The 15,381-nt window shown below is 56.5% G+C and overlaps 1 protein-coding gene across 1 annotated transcript; it reads left to right on the forward strand.

Moving 5' to 3' along the window:
* Positions 1-4,473: 4,473 nt before the first annotated feature.
* On the forward strand, positions 4,474-11,233 carry LOC105806515 (chromosome unknown open reading frame, human C9orf50). The gene is given in 8 exon segments (XM_012639647.1): positions 4,474-4,975; positions 5,265-5,359; positions 5,460-5,516; positions 5,518-5,585; positions 8,518-8,678; positions 10,257-10,419; positions 10,600-10,774; positions 11,126-11,233. Coding segments are annotated over 8 exon segments (1,329 nt in total).
* The last annotated feature ends 4,148 nt before the right edge of the window (positions 11,234-15,381 follow it).

The following is a 15,381-nucleotide window of genomic DNA, read 5'->3' on the forward strand; positions in this document are numbered from 1 at the left end:
CTTTGTCCGCTCACGTCACTTCCGGGCGGCTGGGGGCGTGGCCGTGTCTGGCTCCGCCCCCACCAGCTCGCCCCGCCCCGCGAGCCCGGGACCCAATTTGACTTTTGCGATTCCGGAAGGGATCTCCCCGACTCAAAGAGCCACCCGGGCGCCCTCTCCCCGCCGCCAGCACGTGCACCAGTTCTTTCGGAGGCTGCAAGGCTGGACTTCTAGAGACAGTGTTGAGCGAGCTTTCCACTGCGTAAAAAAGGAAAAAACCCATTTGTCTTCAAACCCACCCGTCTCCATTAGCATCTTAAAATAACATACCGACCCCCAAAAATAAAGAAAAAGAAATACCCTTAGCAGGGCCAGCGGATTGCCACCCCAAATAGGCAGAACAAATCCATGAAGTTTCCATTCCAAAAAGGTTGCCCTTCCCTGGGCTTCTCACATACATAGAAAGTCTGGAGCGGTCTCCAGAGCGGCCATGGAGAAACACAAGCTTGCAGGTAGATAGACCCTGTCAACCTCTCCAAGCTTCATTCTCCTCTTCTGCCAGGCTGATGTAATAATTACTCAGCTTCCTATGCTCTGAGGGTTAAATCTGTGGGATATTGCACGTCAAGCCTTAAGCCCGCTGCCTGCAGTGGGTTCTCAGGAAATCGAAGGTGTTATAATGAAAATACTCATCTTAAGTAGGTTCATTTTTCCTAAATTAACATCCTGGTATTAGATTTACAATGCCTTCCTCTGGGCGATGCACGCAGGAGGTGCTTAAAATGTGTTTGCTGTAATATAGTGAAAACTATGGGGGAAGGGGGTGCTGAAAAGCCCCCTTTGCAGTTGAGTCCCCAAAATCTGTTTATGTACATACTATTTGGCATTCTCTCTAGACTCTTCTAGGTCATTCTTGCTTCCCCTGGTCTGGACTCCTCTCTCAAGCTTTGTTTTCCATGTCTGTAAGGAAAGGGGATAGATCCTGGGCAATTCAATTGCTGGGGGGTGTCTACAATACTCTTTTGGGGGACAGCTCTGATCCAAGCTCTCACATGCCTAAAAGTCCACCCCTACCTTATTTCCTGTCAATGAAAGAGAAAGCCCCTTCCCCCACACCCAGGCTCCAAGGCCTTTCCAGGGTCTGGACAGCCCCCTGAGCTCCATGCTTCTCACATCTCTGAATGCCCAAGCCTAGCACACAGTATTAGATTATTAAGTATGAAAGTCCAATTTCCTTAAGTACTGAGTTTGACAGATGATATCTCAGACATTTCACTTTGACATTTCTCTTTTTTTTATTGTGAAGGTACATCCTTAGTCTTTCAAATGCATGTTTTGGCTGTGATTATCTTTCAAATTTTTTTAGAGCAATTTTTGTGAAACCATGGATAAGTCAAAAATTCATGTTATTTTTGAATATGAATTCCGTCGTGGAATAAATGCAGCTCAGACAGCTCGAAATATCAACGAAGCATTTGGGAAGGATGTGGCTAACGAACACACAGTTCCTCAATGGTTCGAGAAGTTCCATTCTGGTAATTTTAATCTTGAAAATGAGCCATGTGGCGACCTGAGACCAAGGTGGACAATGATGAGCTGAAAGCTGTAATGGAAGCGTGAATTAGCAGCAAGGTTTTATGTTACTATTCCAACAATATTGGACCATCGGAAACAAATCAGCAAGGTAAAGAAGCTGGATAGATGGGTTCTGCATGAATTAACACATTGACTGCCATGCTAGAAAAGAAATTTTTTTCCCTGGGGCCATGGTGTTTTATTATGAAAATAGAATAAAAACTTCGAAAACAAAATGATCCTTCCTCAATTAATGAAAAATTTATTATTTCTTTATTGTTTTCTGTGTGTGAGTTATATGCAACTTGAAAAATAGTTCTCCCAGATCCCAAGATGAAGAGACGTGTGAGTTACATATGCTTCTCGAGGCCCTGGGCTCAAATACAGCTCACATGGCAGTTTATGTGTTAAATGAGCATCAGAAGAGAAATCGTCTCGCAGCTTGCCTTTCATTGCTGTCACAACATAAAAGCGAATGATTTCTACACCATATTGTTTTACTTGTGATGAAAAATGGATTCCTTTAGACAATGGCAAGCGTTTGGCACAATGGTTGGATAAAGATGAAGTGCCGAAACACAGTCCAAAACATCAAAAAAAAGCTAATGGTGTCTGTTTGGGGGTCCAGCGCTGGTATTATCCACTACAGCTTCATGAAACCAGTCAATCGATTACAGCAGATGTCTGCTGCAACCAGTTGGACAAAATGATGAAGATGCTTGTGATGAAGCAGCCAAGATTGGTCAATAGAGACAGGCCAATGCTCTTGCAAGACACCGCTCTACCACACGTCTTACAACACAATGCTGCTCAAACTACAGAAGCTGGACTTGGAAACTCTCTGTCACCCACTGCACTCACCAGACCTTGCACCACTTCTTGCAAGGAAAACTATTCAATACTGAACAAGCTGTGGAAAACGCCTTTCATGATTTCATCACCGCTGGCTCTCCAGGCTTCTTCGCTGCTGGCATAAACAAGCTACCGTTAAGACGGCAAAACTGTGTTGATAGTTTAGGCGCATACTTTGATTAATTGTACTGCTTCTTGTTTGAGATATAATAAACTACAAATTTTGATTCAAAATCAGACATTTCATATTTTATGACCTAATACTTGCTCAATAAATGTTTGCCGTGTGCAAGGGCTAGAGAGCTCCTTAGAAACCACCTGTTGTTGTTCCTCAACCATTTTTTAAAACTCACATACCCTTTAAATACATACAAAAATTTCCACCTCTCCCACTCAGTTTTCTAACTTCCCAAGGAAGTATGCCCCTCCATCCCTGGCTGAGGAGCATTTACAGAAAATGGAATACATATTTGGCGATACCTCCTCCAGTAGTACACTGTGTAATTTGAATTACAAAGTCATTTTTTCATTTTCAATTTATAAGATTATACCATGCCAGTGAAATACTCGTCTAAACTATCTTTGTTCTCCACCTGAGTTTCACAACACTATGAGCTTTCTCCTGGCCCCTTCCCAGCCAAAAGTCACAGATCAGGGCCATCAGTCCATTTTACCACGGAGCCCTGAGAAGGAAGGCATGTGTTCAGCATCACACAGCAAAGAGAAGCAGACCATGGACTTGAAATTGGGTCTCTTAGTTTCCAATATTTTTACTGCCCAGTTTGGGGACAGAACTTCTACTTCCCGGAGTCACAGAACCAAACATGACCCACCCGAGCCTCCTGGAGCTAGAAGGGGTGGACCATTCTGGGCCCTCCCTCCCTGGCTTAGGCCTGGCTGCCCTTGTCAGGAGTCCCAGCGCCCCTGGTGGCTGCAGCCATGGCATCCAGGGCACAAGAGCCCCGCCCTTGGCCCCCAGGCCTCAGCATCCACTGCTGCTCAGGTGGCCGGGGGAGGGTGAGGGACAGATCACAATGGCCCTGAAGAGGCCCTGGACGCAGCAGGGAGGGGCTGGCAGAGGGACCAGGCAGGGAAGATGGGCTCTCCCCAGCACTAGCCCACCTTTTAAGGGGCTCTGAACTCACGGGACCTTCTCTGGTCCCACCCAGAAGCCCCACCAGGGTGACTGTGACACCACCCAGGAACCAGCTCAAAGCTGACAACCTGGGAGTTAGGTGTGGGGGGGAGGAAGCAGGCTCAGAGACCCCCCCAGCTTCAGAACTCGGGGTGGGACTGGGGTTCTGCCTCCCAAAGGGGGAGTTTGTTAAAAGTATATGTGTTGGCGCGCCACCCCCCCAAGACTTGCTGATTCAGAATCTGGGGTGGGAGGTGGGGGGAAGTCATCTGTATTTTCACCAAGCTCCCCACTCGGGGCTCTGAGGCGCCACCTAGATTGGGCGGCTGCTGGTCAGGTCTCTCATCCTCTCAGCTGGTTCCAGGTCTCCTAGCTCCCAGCAGAGCGCTGACAACCCTCGTAGATCTGAAGGCGCCAGCCCAGGCTGGGTGCTCGACCAGCGCGATGCCCGTTTCACCGTAACAAAGAGGCGGGCGGGGCGTTATCCCCATTCCACAGAGCAGAGGCTGAGAGGAGGCTGAGAGAAGTTAACTGACTCGCCCAGGGCTACAGAGCTAGTAAGTAGTGCAGCTGAGACTAAATCCTAAATAATAATTTTAAAATAATAAGAACGGCAGCCAGTCTTTAAGCATGTACAACGTGCCTGGCACTATTCTAAGCGACTGACACACACGCGCTCATTGAAGCGTCACAGCGACCCAAAAAGGTGGGTACTCCCGCCATCACCATTTTTCAGGTGAGGGAACAGAGTCTCAGGGAGCTCTGGCCGGAGCCTCTCACTGCCTGCCGGCCAGTGGCGCGAGCCCCCACACCACGCCGTCCCCGCTCCGCGCACTATGCCTGGGCCTGGCCTGCGCCCTCCCCGCCACCTCCCACGGCGCCCCGCGCCCCCGCCGGCGTGAGGATGCCCTGAGCGGAGCGCAGGGCGCAACATGTTCCGGCGTCCGCTCCACCCCGGGGCCCAGGAGGCGCGCAAGGGGTTCCCCAGCGACGGCGACTTCCGACGGAGAGACCCGCCGCTGCCCAAGCTGACCTCGCCCGAGCTGCGAGCGGCCCGTCTCACGCGGAGCGCAGCGGGCTCCAGCGTCCCGGGGGCCGGCGCCGCGTGGTGGCAGGACTCGGACGCTGAGTCCCGGGGGTGCGTCGGGGGACCCCCGCCGCGCCTGCCCGCCCTGTTCCCGGAGCCCCCGCGGGCGGCGCAGAAGCGCGGCGTGCTGAGGTCCCTGCGGCTGCCGCCCCTGCTCTCGGCCAGCGCGCCCCGAGGATCGGCTCCCCGGCGCCCAGGACCTGGAGAGTGCGAGCACCCCTGGAGGGGCGCGGCCACGGGGCGCCCCGGCTCCTTGGGCGCCCTCATAGGAGAGTTCCTCCCTAGCAGGTTCCGGCAGTTCCTGCAACAGCTCCAGGACAAGTGCGCAGAGCCACCCGAGCCACTGAGTGAGGCCTCCTCGCCGGGCCCGAGGGGGCGGGGCAGGGCCGAGCCATTCCGGTGGGGGGTGGGAGGTGGGCCCTGGGGTTCCTGTTCTCCCCACCCTGGTGCTCAGAAAGATGCTGATGTTAGCTGAGCATCTTTCACAGAGTCCTCACAGCCACTCCCTGTGATGTTCCACCACCTGGTCCACCTCCCTGGTGCACCACCGCCCCAAGGCCATATAACTAGGAGGGGCCTAATCAGGCCTGTTCCCCAGGGAAGGCTCACAGCTATTCCACCTATTTCTGGCTGCAGCATCCTCAGCACCCCGACATCAAAGGGCTGTGCCAGAGCGCTGCCGAAGGTCTCATCAGTGTCCCAACTGCTCTTTCCTCCCAGACCTGTGGTAAGTGTCAGTCCCCTTTTTGGTTGGAACTGGGTGGCCATCAATGCTACCAGGGTGAGGGGCCCCGGCCACTCATGGCAGGTGTGGCCCAGGTGTCTTTAAAGGGCCAGTCTTCCTACTTCCAAGATAGTCTTAAGAAGATTTTGCTCCATCAGATCCTACCCCGGGCCTCTGAAGGGTGATCACTCACCACTCACCATTGCCAACTCACGGGTGATGGGAGGGGATGGGTGGGGGTGGGGGAGAAAGGGCATGTCTTCGCTTCCCTCCTTTTGTCTTTCACCCATGGATTTATCCATTTATCCACCTGTCCATCCGTCAATCCAGCCATTCATGTGTCCATCCATGAGTTAGGTCTTCTCATGAAGCTTCCGTAATCCGTCTGTGAATCCATTCATCTGTCCTTACATAGATCTATCCAAGAATCAGGTCTGCTACCAACCCATTCAAAATTCATTCATCAGTTCTTCTATGAATCCGTCCAACCATTAATCAGGTCTTCTGCCAACATATTCATAATTCATCCATGAATCTATTCATATATCCATTCTCCCATTCACCCATCCATCCTCGCACACATCTTATCCATGAACCGGGTCTTCTACAACCTGTTTATGAATCTCTCCATTCATCCATCCATTCATCTATCTATCATGAACCCATGACTCCATCCATCCACCCCCCCACCCGTGAATCAGGTCTGCTTTCGATCCATTAATCCAGCCAGCCAGTCATTTACCTAGTCACAAATTCCCACACTTCTGTCCACCCATCTGTGCATCCAGCGATCAACTATCTTCAAATCCTTCCATCTACTTGTAAATCGAGGATCCTGTCCACCCCTAAGCTAGTCATGAAGCCGCCCACAGTTCTACATACCCATCCACGTAATCATCCAGCCACCCGTCCATCCATCTGCCCATCCACCCACGATTCAGTCCTATTCAGACCCTCTCCTAACTCACCCATTAGGTCATCCATCCATCAGCCCACCCACCCAGTCTTCCATCCTTTTACCCATCCCACCAACATCTGTCCATTTCTTTCTCTAACTTTTATTAGGTTTTATTATATGTCAAATACTGGGGGAAATAAAATAAGGAATAGAGGTAAGAGAAGAACCTGGGCATGAGAGCTTACCTGGGCCTAGATGCCATAGCTCTAACAGAGGGGGAAAGAAAGCAGAAAAATCCCTCCGGGTTAAACAGGCTTAAGCAGGGGTAAAGGGTGAAGAGCACTGCCTGTGAGTTTAAAGACCAGGGTGACTACACACATGACATAGGTGCCATTCCTCCTCATCCTGTACCCATGCCAGACACTGGCTCACAGCACATTTCCCCACTGAGCCTCAGAACCCTTCCTGACACAGTAGTCCAGGCAGACACCACGGATGGATCAGAGTAGGAACCAGAAATGAAACACATTTACCAGCCCAGGAACTTGAAACCAATCAAGGCAAATAAGCACACAATGGCTCACAAGATATAATAAAAATTATGGGCCAGGTGCGGTGGCTCACACCTGTAATCCTAGCACTCTGGGAGGCCAAGGCAGGAGGATTGCTGGAGTTCAGGACTTCAAGACCAGCCTGAGCAAGAGTGAGACCCTATCTCTGCTAAAAATAGAAAAATTAGCCCGGCATGGTGGCTTGCACCTGTAGTCCCAGCTACTTAGGAGGCTGGGGCAAGAGAATAAATAGCTTGAGCCCAGGAGTTTGAGGTTGCTGTGAGCTGGGCCTACACCACGGCACTCTAGCCGGGGCAACAGAGCAAGACTCTGTCTCAAAAAAAAAAACCAAAAACCTGAGAAGTTCATTCTCTTAAATGTGAGCAAAAGCAGAGACAGACACATCCACAGTCTTTCAGATTCAAGAGTGAGTGCTTGAGCAGCTTACCATGTGTGACATTCCCTGGTAGGTCCTGCCCGGGACACCAGGCTGCATTAGAACAGGCTCCAGTGGCCCTTGAGTGGAGAAGCCGAGGTTTCAGACTGGTGGGCAGAACAAGGGCAGGCCTTTGCGTGGCCTTGCAGCTAGCAGAGAGCAGGGACTCATAAGCAGACATTGTTGGACACCTGGGTCCCAGTGCCTGTGGCCGGGCATTGTCCTAGACATCTCACGTCTTGGCTCTTTGGTGGGCTGATGAAAAGCACTCTCTGCATCTGCACAGACATTAAGATATGGTCAGATAAATGGATGCAGATAGATAAATGTGTGTGTGCTTACGGTCAGACGTGGCATTTCTGAATAACAGAACCATAGGTGGATCAAGCAGGCCCTCCCGTAGCCTTGGCCTTGAGGCTGAAATTAATAACAATGGAACAATTTTATCTATTCCGTATAAATATAACAGATACCCTTTACTGAGCACAAACCTTGTGCCAGGCTCTGTACTAGCCGCCTCACGGAAGTCATTTGTTACTCACCAAACTCATGTGAGGATGGTATTATCGTGCCTATGATAAATAATTTAAAGGAGAAAACTGCAAAATGAGGGCTTGGGGGCGCTCTGCCAAAGGTCACATGGTTGACACGGGGCACAATTGAGACCGATGATTGTAACAGGAACAGCTCTGTCAGACGTGTTTACTCTTGGCCCTGCAGACCCTGGCTGGGCACTTCTGCAGTGCAGCTCATGTCTTCACAACCCTGTGCAGTGGGCACCGTGGTCACCCCATTTTACAGAGAAGAAAACAGGCTCAAAGAGTCAGGATTGACACCCAGGACTGCGTCGCTCCTGAGCTGGCATTCCCATTCCCTCTGCTACCTCGCCTGGTGTGTCAGGGTGCTGGCTCTGGAACCAGAACGCAAATCTTGGCTCCATCTTGGTCACCATGTGACCTTGGGCAAGTTGCAAAAGTCTCTATGCCTCAGTTTCCTCGCCTATAAAATGGGAATAATGATAGCGTTTCCTGGGGGCTGTCTGGGTTGGGTGGGATGGTGCGTGTTACGTGCGTGATCCATTGCCAAGCAGGTAGGAGGTGCTCAGTAGAGGCTGGCTGCTGTGCTTGGCATTATGCCATGGCGTCATCTTACAGACCAGACAAGGTCACGCGTACAGGATCACACTGCGAGTCTGGGTCTAGGGGATGTGGTGTCGGGTGGAGTAGGGGGCTTTGGGCTCGGGCCCTGGCTACCCCTGCCCCTCTCACCTCTCTCAGCAGGCCCCACGGTGCACAGGTCCCCAAGGTTAAGGCTGTGCTCACTCAAAGCCCCTCAGGGGAGGCCTCCGGGCCTCGCAGGCGGTGTTGCCCTTTCCGGGTTCGATTCGCTGACGAGACCCTATGGGACACGGCACTCCGCTACTGGGAGCGCAGCTGTGCAGGTAGGCAGACAGGATGGGGAGCCTCGGGACTCCAGAAAGTTCCAGCCTGGAGCTGGGAGGGCAGAGACTGTGGCCCTAGGCCCCCAGAGTGAGGGGCCAGCCTGCAAAGGCCAAGAGATCACTGACCCTGCAGAGGAAGTACCCGAACTGGCCTCCCTGGAGGATGTCGGGGTGACCTTCAAGCACCAAGTAGAGGGTCTGGGGTCCAGCAGAGGTATCCCAAGGTGGGTGGCACCAGGGAGCAGCTGAAGTGGTGGCCCAGGAAACAACAGCCATCCAGGTCTGGCCACTAAAGGACTTCTTGCTCCAAGGGGTCTCTACACACTGTATCTGCCCACCTTGGAACCAGCACCCACGGCTTCCCAAGCCCACGTCTGTGCCCCCTACACACACAGCCTAGAGGGGCTCCTCCGGAAGGGCCAGAAGCCACTGGAAGCACCTTCCTCCCATACCCATGAAGGCACCCCTCAGAAGCCTGGCTGAGGAGGTACCCAGGAAGGTCGAGAAGAGGAACCTTCTCTCTTCTGGGGACGGCTGCCACTGCCTAGTCCAGCAAAGGAGCTAAGAGCCACCAGGCATGGGAGTAATGGCGTCTGTTCTGTGTACTCCCCAGCGAGCTTTCTGAGTGGGTGTTGAGAGGCAGACAGAAGAGCACGTCCTTGCCCTGAGCTCCACCTTTCTCTGTGTGCCCAGCCTCTTCTCTGCTCAGCACCCAGGAGCCTCCAGGGCTTCCAATGGGCAACATCCTGCAGCTATTTATTGAGCACCTACTACGTGCAGTTTCAAGAAATGGGTGCCCCAAAGCCTAGCTGTGGGTAAAGCCCTACAAATCCAGGACCTTGATTCGGGAGGGATCCTGCCCAGCTGGCTTAGAATCGCAGGAAGTTGGGGATGGAAGCTGTGATCTTTGCCCAACTTCCGACTGTTTGATGGGAAAACCAAGGCCCCAAGAGCAGAAGGGGCTTGTGTATGTTACATAGAAGTCAGGCCACTCTTGGGAGTCCAAGACAGGACAAGCCCAGGAGAAACAATTTTACGCAAACGTTGGCTCATATGGAAGATGACAGTGTCGGCTGCTGTCACGAGGACCTGTGGTCCTACCCCAGGGCACCAGGTCCGCAGGAGATGCGGAGCTCGGTCTGCTGCTCCCCAGCCCTTTCCATCCTGAGGCAGCTGTTGGGGAATTCGGGGTTCCTGAGGCAGCTGTTGGGCAGGAAAGGCTTCCAACCCTGAGCCAGCCCTCCCTCCACCTCTCAGCATTCTCAGCATCCGCTCTGGGACCTCCGCAGGGGGGTGACTGGCCTTCCCACTGCGGGCAAGGGGGCCTGTTTTGGGCTGGAGCAGGAGTGGGTTAGTGGGGGGCGGGGCACAGCTTGGGTAATAACAGCAGAAGAGTCACGCAGGATAGTTTTAAAACCCGAGCCTTCTCTGGAGGCAGCCAGAAGGCACTGGGGAGCCTGGGGTTGCCATGGAGACAGGGCTCTGCCTGGCCTTGCCTGCCAGAGGGAGGAGGGGAGAGAGGGGGCGCCAGGGGTCCCCCTCCCGGCTTGGGATCTCACCTTGCCCTTTCTCCTCCAGTCCGGCAGAACGTCACTGAGAACCAGACGTGCACCCTTCCGGCGGTGTCCGAGCGGCTGTTCGGGAGTGTGGGGAGATGGCTGGAGAGTTTGCCCAAAGCCCTGTACCCTGGGGCCAAGGAGGAGGCCCTGACCAGCTCCTCCAGCTGGCACTTCCCCAGCCTGTGAGGCTCTGGGGACGGGACAGGACTCAAGAGCATTGCCAGGGCTCCCCCATCCTTGCCCTCAGACCTCCCTATCCAGCAGCGGGCAGGTTGCCAGTCTGGTTCCTCAAGGGCCGTGTCAGCCCAGGGTGGGCCTGGGACTTAGCATCCACAAAGCTCATGGGCTCTTGTCTTCCCCAGGCCCACCCAGGAGCCTCAGGGCCAATCTTCTGAGGACACCTCCATGAACAGCAGCCTGCCCTTCATCCCTAGGGCCACCACCCAGAGGCGGCGGCAGGGCCTCCAAACCTTACTAGACACCCACAACATCCTGGAGCAGGTGGGCAAATCGCCCTGCTCCTTGGGTCCTAAGCTGGTGAGCACCTACTAGCAGCCCTGCTCAGTGGGGTGGCCAGGGCTGGGTATGCCCTCCCTGCACACTCAGTCACCGGGGAGCTTGCGGTGGCCAGGCCTGTGTACCTCCATCTCCCTCAAAGTGCAGCAGTCAAGGGGGTGGTCTCTAAGCTGGGCCTCCTGGATTTAGATCCCGGCACCCCACCTGCAGGTGGTGGGGCCTTTCTACACCTCAGTTTCCTCATCTGTAAAATGGGGCTGACAGCTGGGCCTGTGCCCTAGCATTGTGGGGTAGAGTCTGCTGGGCCCAGGGAGCCCCATCCCCTGCCCTGAGGTCCCGGCAGCACCCACCTGGTCCTCCTGCTCATTATAGGAGTCTTTCCTGCCCAGCCTGGTGCTGCAGTCAGTCCTGCGGCGAGGCCACCCCAAGGGGTACCAGCTCCTCCTGCCGACCACAACACTGCGGCGGGCTGAGAGATGAACTCTCACGAACCCATGCCCAGCGGCCCACGCGGGCCAGGCAATGAGGGTCCTCCCTTGCTCCACAAATAAACGCACACCCTAGGTGGCTGGGACCTGCCACTAGGTCTCAAGGTACAAGCCTCTCTGGGTACCTGACTGTTTGTCTTGGGGCTCCTGGGCCAGGGGAGGACATGTGCGGAATCACAGCTGGGATGAGGCTGAGGGGTGGGCCAAGGCGTCCTCACGGTTCAGGGCTCCTTCCAAGTGAACCCCACTTCTGGAAGGTGGGAGACCCTGCCACACACCTCAAACCTGGGACCAAGCCTCTGTGGACCTAGATCAGACCACACCTGAAGCAGGCACCTGTGGTGACCTGAGCTCCCCAGCCCCCTCCCCTGCCAGCCTCCATCTTTGGCACCAAACGCTACGTTGCTGACCTCCTACTATTGGGTGAGGGCATCCAGATACCAGCCCCAGGGAAAAGAGTCGTGTGTGTGGACAAATGTTAGTTGTCTGCATTTTTCTGGCCGTTTTCCTACCCTCTGGGCCCTGGAGGGCAAGCCTCTGGGTGGATTGGGCACAGGGTCGGGGGCAATGTTCAAATCCGCATCAGGAGAGCTTTGGGCGCCTGAAGTCCCAGCTACTGGGGAGGCTGAGGCAGGAGGGTCGCTTCGGCCCAGTTCAAGACCAACCTTAAATCTGCATCAGCAGGTGGCAAACGACAAGGCGGCAGGCGCTGACCCAGCACCCCCAGTGCACCCCCAGACCCCTGCCACACCTGTCTTCCTGGATGAAGTTTGAGCCCACTCCTCTCCTCGGAGCTGCCCTTTGCCCCCCTCCCCTCGCCATTGCCGGGGATCTGACTCTTTATCGCCAACTCCTGGCCAGGCAGGAAACAGCCGTGGAACCCACGCGGGTGCCCCGTTTTAACAGCAAAGGCATGGGCGGCTGCCGGTGGGTTGGGGTCGGGGGGTGGTCGTGGGCCTGGGTGGGTTGTGGCTGGGTGAGGCCTTTTGTGAGCCGGCCCCCTGGCTCCGGAAGAAAGGCGACAGATCTGGCACGAGCCCTTCAGGGCGGGATGGGGGCCAGGCTACAACCGCCCCTCCGCGGGGGCTGGAGTGGGAGTTCTGCCCCAGAGGGCCAGTGAGGAATCCCAAGGGCACCTCGACCCGGTAGCCTTGAGCGGCCCCCTCTGCCTCAGTTTCCCCCACGAGCCGCGCCGGGGCCCCGCCCGCAGCCGGCTGCCGCGCCGCGCTGCGCCCACGCGGGGGCAGTGTTGGCCTGGCTTTGGCGCCGCCCGGCGCAGCCGAAACTTCTCAGCCTCTCACGCCGGGGTCGGAAAGTTTTCCCCGCGCGCTCGCGCCCGCCTGCCGCCCCCTCCAGCTCGCGGCCCCCTCGCGCCCGCCCGCACTCGCGGCCCTGCCTGGGGGGAGTGGCGCCGCCCCAGCCCCAGCTTCTCTCTGTCTCGCTTTGTTGTTAACCCAGAACTGCTAAGCTTGCAGCCGCGCGCAGTGCCGAGCACTGGAGGCCGAGTCCGCGAGGAGCGCTCGGCGCGCGGGGAGGCGGCCGCGGAAATCCCGGTGGCGTCTCGGCCCACCCTCGGGCCCGCGCTCGCCCAGCCCTTCCCCGGACGGGGCCACGCAGGGGGCGCTGCAGGAGAGCTGGGGGCGCCACGCGGGCAGGAGGGTCCCGGCCAGCCTCCCTCCCGCTCGCCCCGGCTCGCCCCATGCCGCAGCGCCCTTGCCCGTTCCCTGCTCCGTCCGCGCAGCGCTCCCCTCCCTCCTCCGCAGACCACAAACCTCAAACATGGAGTCTGTGTCCAGAGGACGCAGAGCCCCACGTCCCGCGCTCCCGGCTCTCATACACGGAGACACACGTGCCTCTCAGTATGGGGACGCGCGCACACACCCCATACAGAGAGGCACAGCACACACACACACGCACACACACACACACACACACAGCACGACCGGCACACCACAAGCATACACACGCGCACCACGGGGACACAGCACCCCCCGACAAAGACACCCCACACACAGACACCACACATTTCAAAACACACCGCACACACATCACGCATATACACAGATACTGCACCACTAACACGCACACAGCAGAAACAGCACGGGCGCAGACACCACCCGTGCATGCCCTTTCAGTTAGGGCCTCCCAGGGACCCCAGCCTCCACATTCTGGAGTCACCTGCTGACCTGGAGGCCACAGATGCCTCCCCACTGGGCCTCTGCAGGTGCCTGTCTGTCCACCAACATGCCCCCCTCCCGCCTTGAACTTGGGCTGACCAAGAAGCGGGGTGAGGAGGAAGAGCAGCAGTAGGGATGGACCCATGCCCAGCTCTTTCGGGTCCTCTGTCTCTCGCCCCTCCCTGGCAGGAACCCCCACCCCCTCCCTGGCAGTCCCAACAGGGCCTTTCCCCTGGTACATTTCCACTCAGGGCTGGCAGGTGGCCTGGTGGGTGGCAGCCCCTCCTGGGCTCCAGGGAGCAGCATGGCTGGAAAGCCAGGAAAACTCCTGCTCCCCCCAACCTCAGGCCCACCTGAGCTGCTGGGGGACAAGGCAGGTGTACTCCCCTCAACCCCAACCCACCTCAGTGAGGCCCTGCCTGCCCTTCTCACTCTGAGCAACTGCAGCCCTCCCACCCCTGCCACTGGCCATGGGCAGACCCTGTGCCCAACCGGGGCAAGGGGCAGTGGCAGCTGGGTGCAGTTCGGGGGTGGAGGGGAGGAACAAAGGCGGAGACCACCGGAGAGGCAGGACCATCACGGCTTTCTCCAGGCGTTCCTGCCTCACCTGGCCTCCGCGCCCCTGCACGTGAGGTTCCCCAGCCCCGTTTGCTGATAAGGACGCTGAGGCCCGAGAGCTTAGGGGGCCCCACCTAGGCTGAGCCGGAGCTGGACTAGCCCCACGAGTATCCCGCACCAGCCAAGCCCTCAGCCGCACACATAGGCGATCTCTCATCAGCTGCGGTCAGTACAGGAAAACGAGGCCCAGAAAGGTTCCATGCTTTCTCAAGGTCACAGTTATCAGGTGCGGGAGTCAGGATGCAAACTCCGTGCACACGAGGAGACACCAACACACTTCTTCACAGGAGCAGCCCAGGCCTCTGGCTGAAGGCAGTCCTCTGGGGGATCCCTCTTCCCAAGGTGAGGGGGTCTGGAGGACCCTTCCTGCAGCACATGGGCACCATGGAGGCAGGAAGAATCAGGGCAAGGTCAGGGAGAAAGAGGCGTTTATTTGGAGAAGGTGGAATTTGGCAGAAGCAAAGGGCCTGTGGGCGCAGAAGTCTCACGATATCCTGGGAGGGCAGGCGGGACCCCGACGGGGAACAGGAGGGACAGGGCCGGCTCCAGGCCTGCTCCGGGAAGGGGCAGTGGGCGCCACTGCAGACGTGGACCCTGGCTGCAGCCAGCCCCAAGCGGGGCTCCAGGGGCGTGAGCTGGCCCGGTGGGCTCACTGACAGTCACTCCGCAGGCAGCTCATTGAGCACTCTTCTCACTCTTACGGACTGAATCTTTGTGTCTCCCCAAAATTCATGTTGGGACCCTAATCCCAATGCGATGGTGTTAGGAGGTAGGGCCTTTGGAAGGTGATTAGGTCATGAGGGTGGCCCTCCTGAGTGGGATCAGTGCCTTTATCAAAGAGACCCCAGAGAGCTGCCTCGCCCTTCCCCTGTGCGAGCACACGGCGAGAAGTCGGCAGTCTGCAAGCCGAACCCGACGGTGCCGGCCCCCTGACCTCAGACTTCCAGCCTCCAGCCCGTGAGGACGAATTTTCTGTTGCTGATACGCTACCCAGTCTGTGGTCATTTGTCACAGCAGCCGGAACAGACTCAGAAAAGCATCTACTGCGTGCCGCACTGTGCTAGGCTCTGAGCACACAGCAGACGCCAGAATGACCAGCCCTGCCCTTGGAACCTACAGTCACTGGGGGCGTGGACTCAGGAGGGCAATTCCAGGACACAGTGACAAGTGCTACCACGGGAAGCCCAGGGCTCTAGGAGCAGGGAAGGGGACCCACCCCACTGTGCAGGGCACAGGGTGGACACCTGGGCTTTCTGACAGCAGCGAGGCGGAGGCGTGCTCAGAAGGGCACAGAGGAACGAAGGGGAAGAGAGGGGACCGCCGCGGTCCCTGTGCGAGGCTGGTG

Source organism: Propithecus coquereli, unplaced genomic scaffold (assembly GCF_000956105.1).
Source record: "Propithecus coquereli isolate 6110/MARCELLA unplaced genomic scaffold, Pcoq_1.0 Scaffold142, whole genome shotgun sequence".
NCBI lineage: Eukaryota > Metazoa > Chordata > Mammalia > Primates > Indriidae > Propithecus > Propithecus coquereli.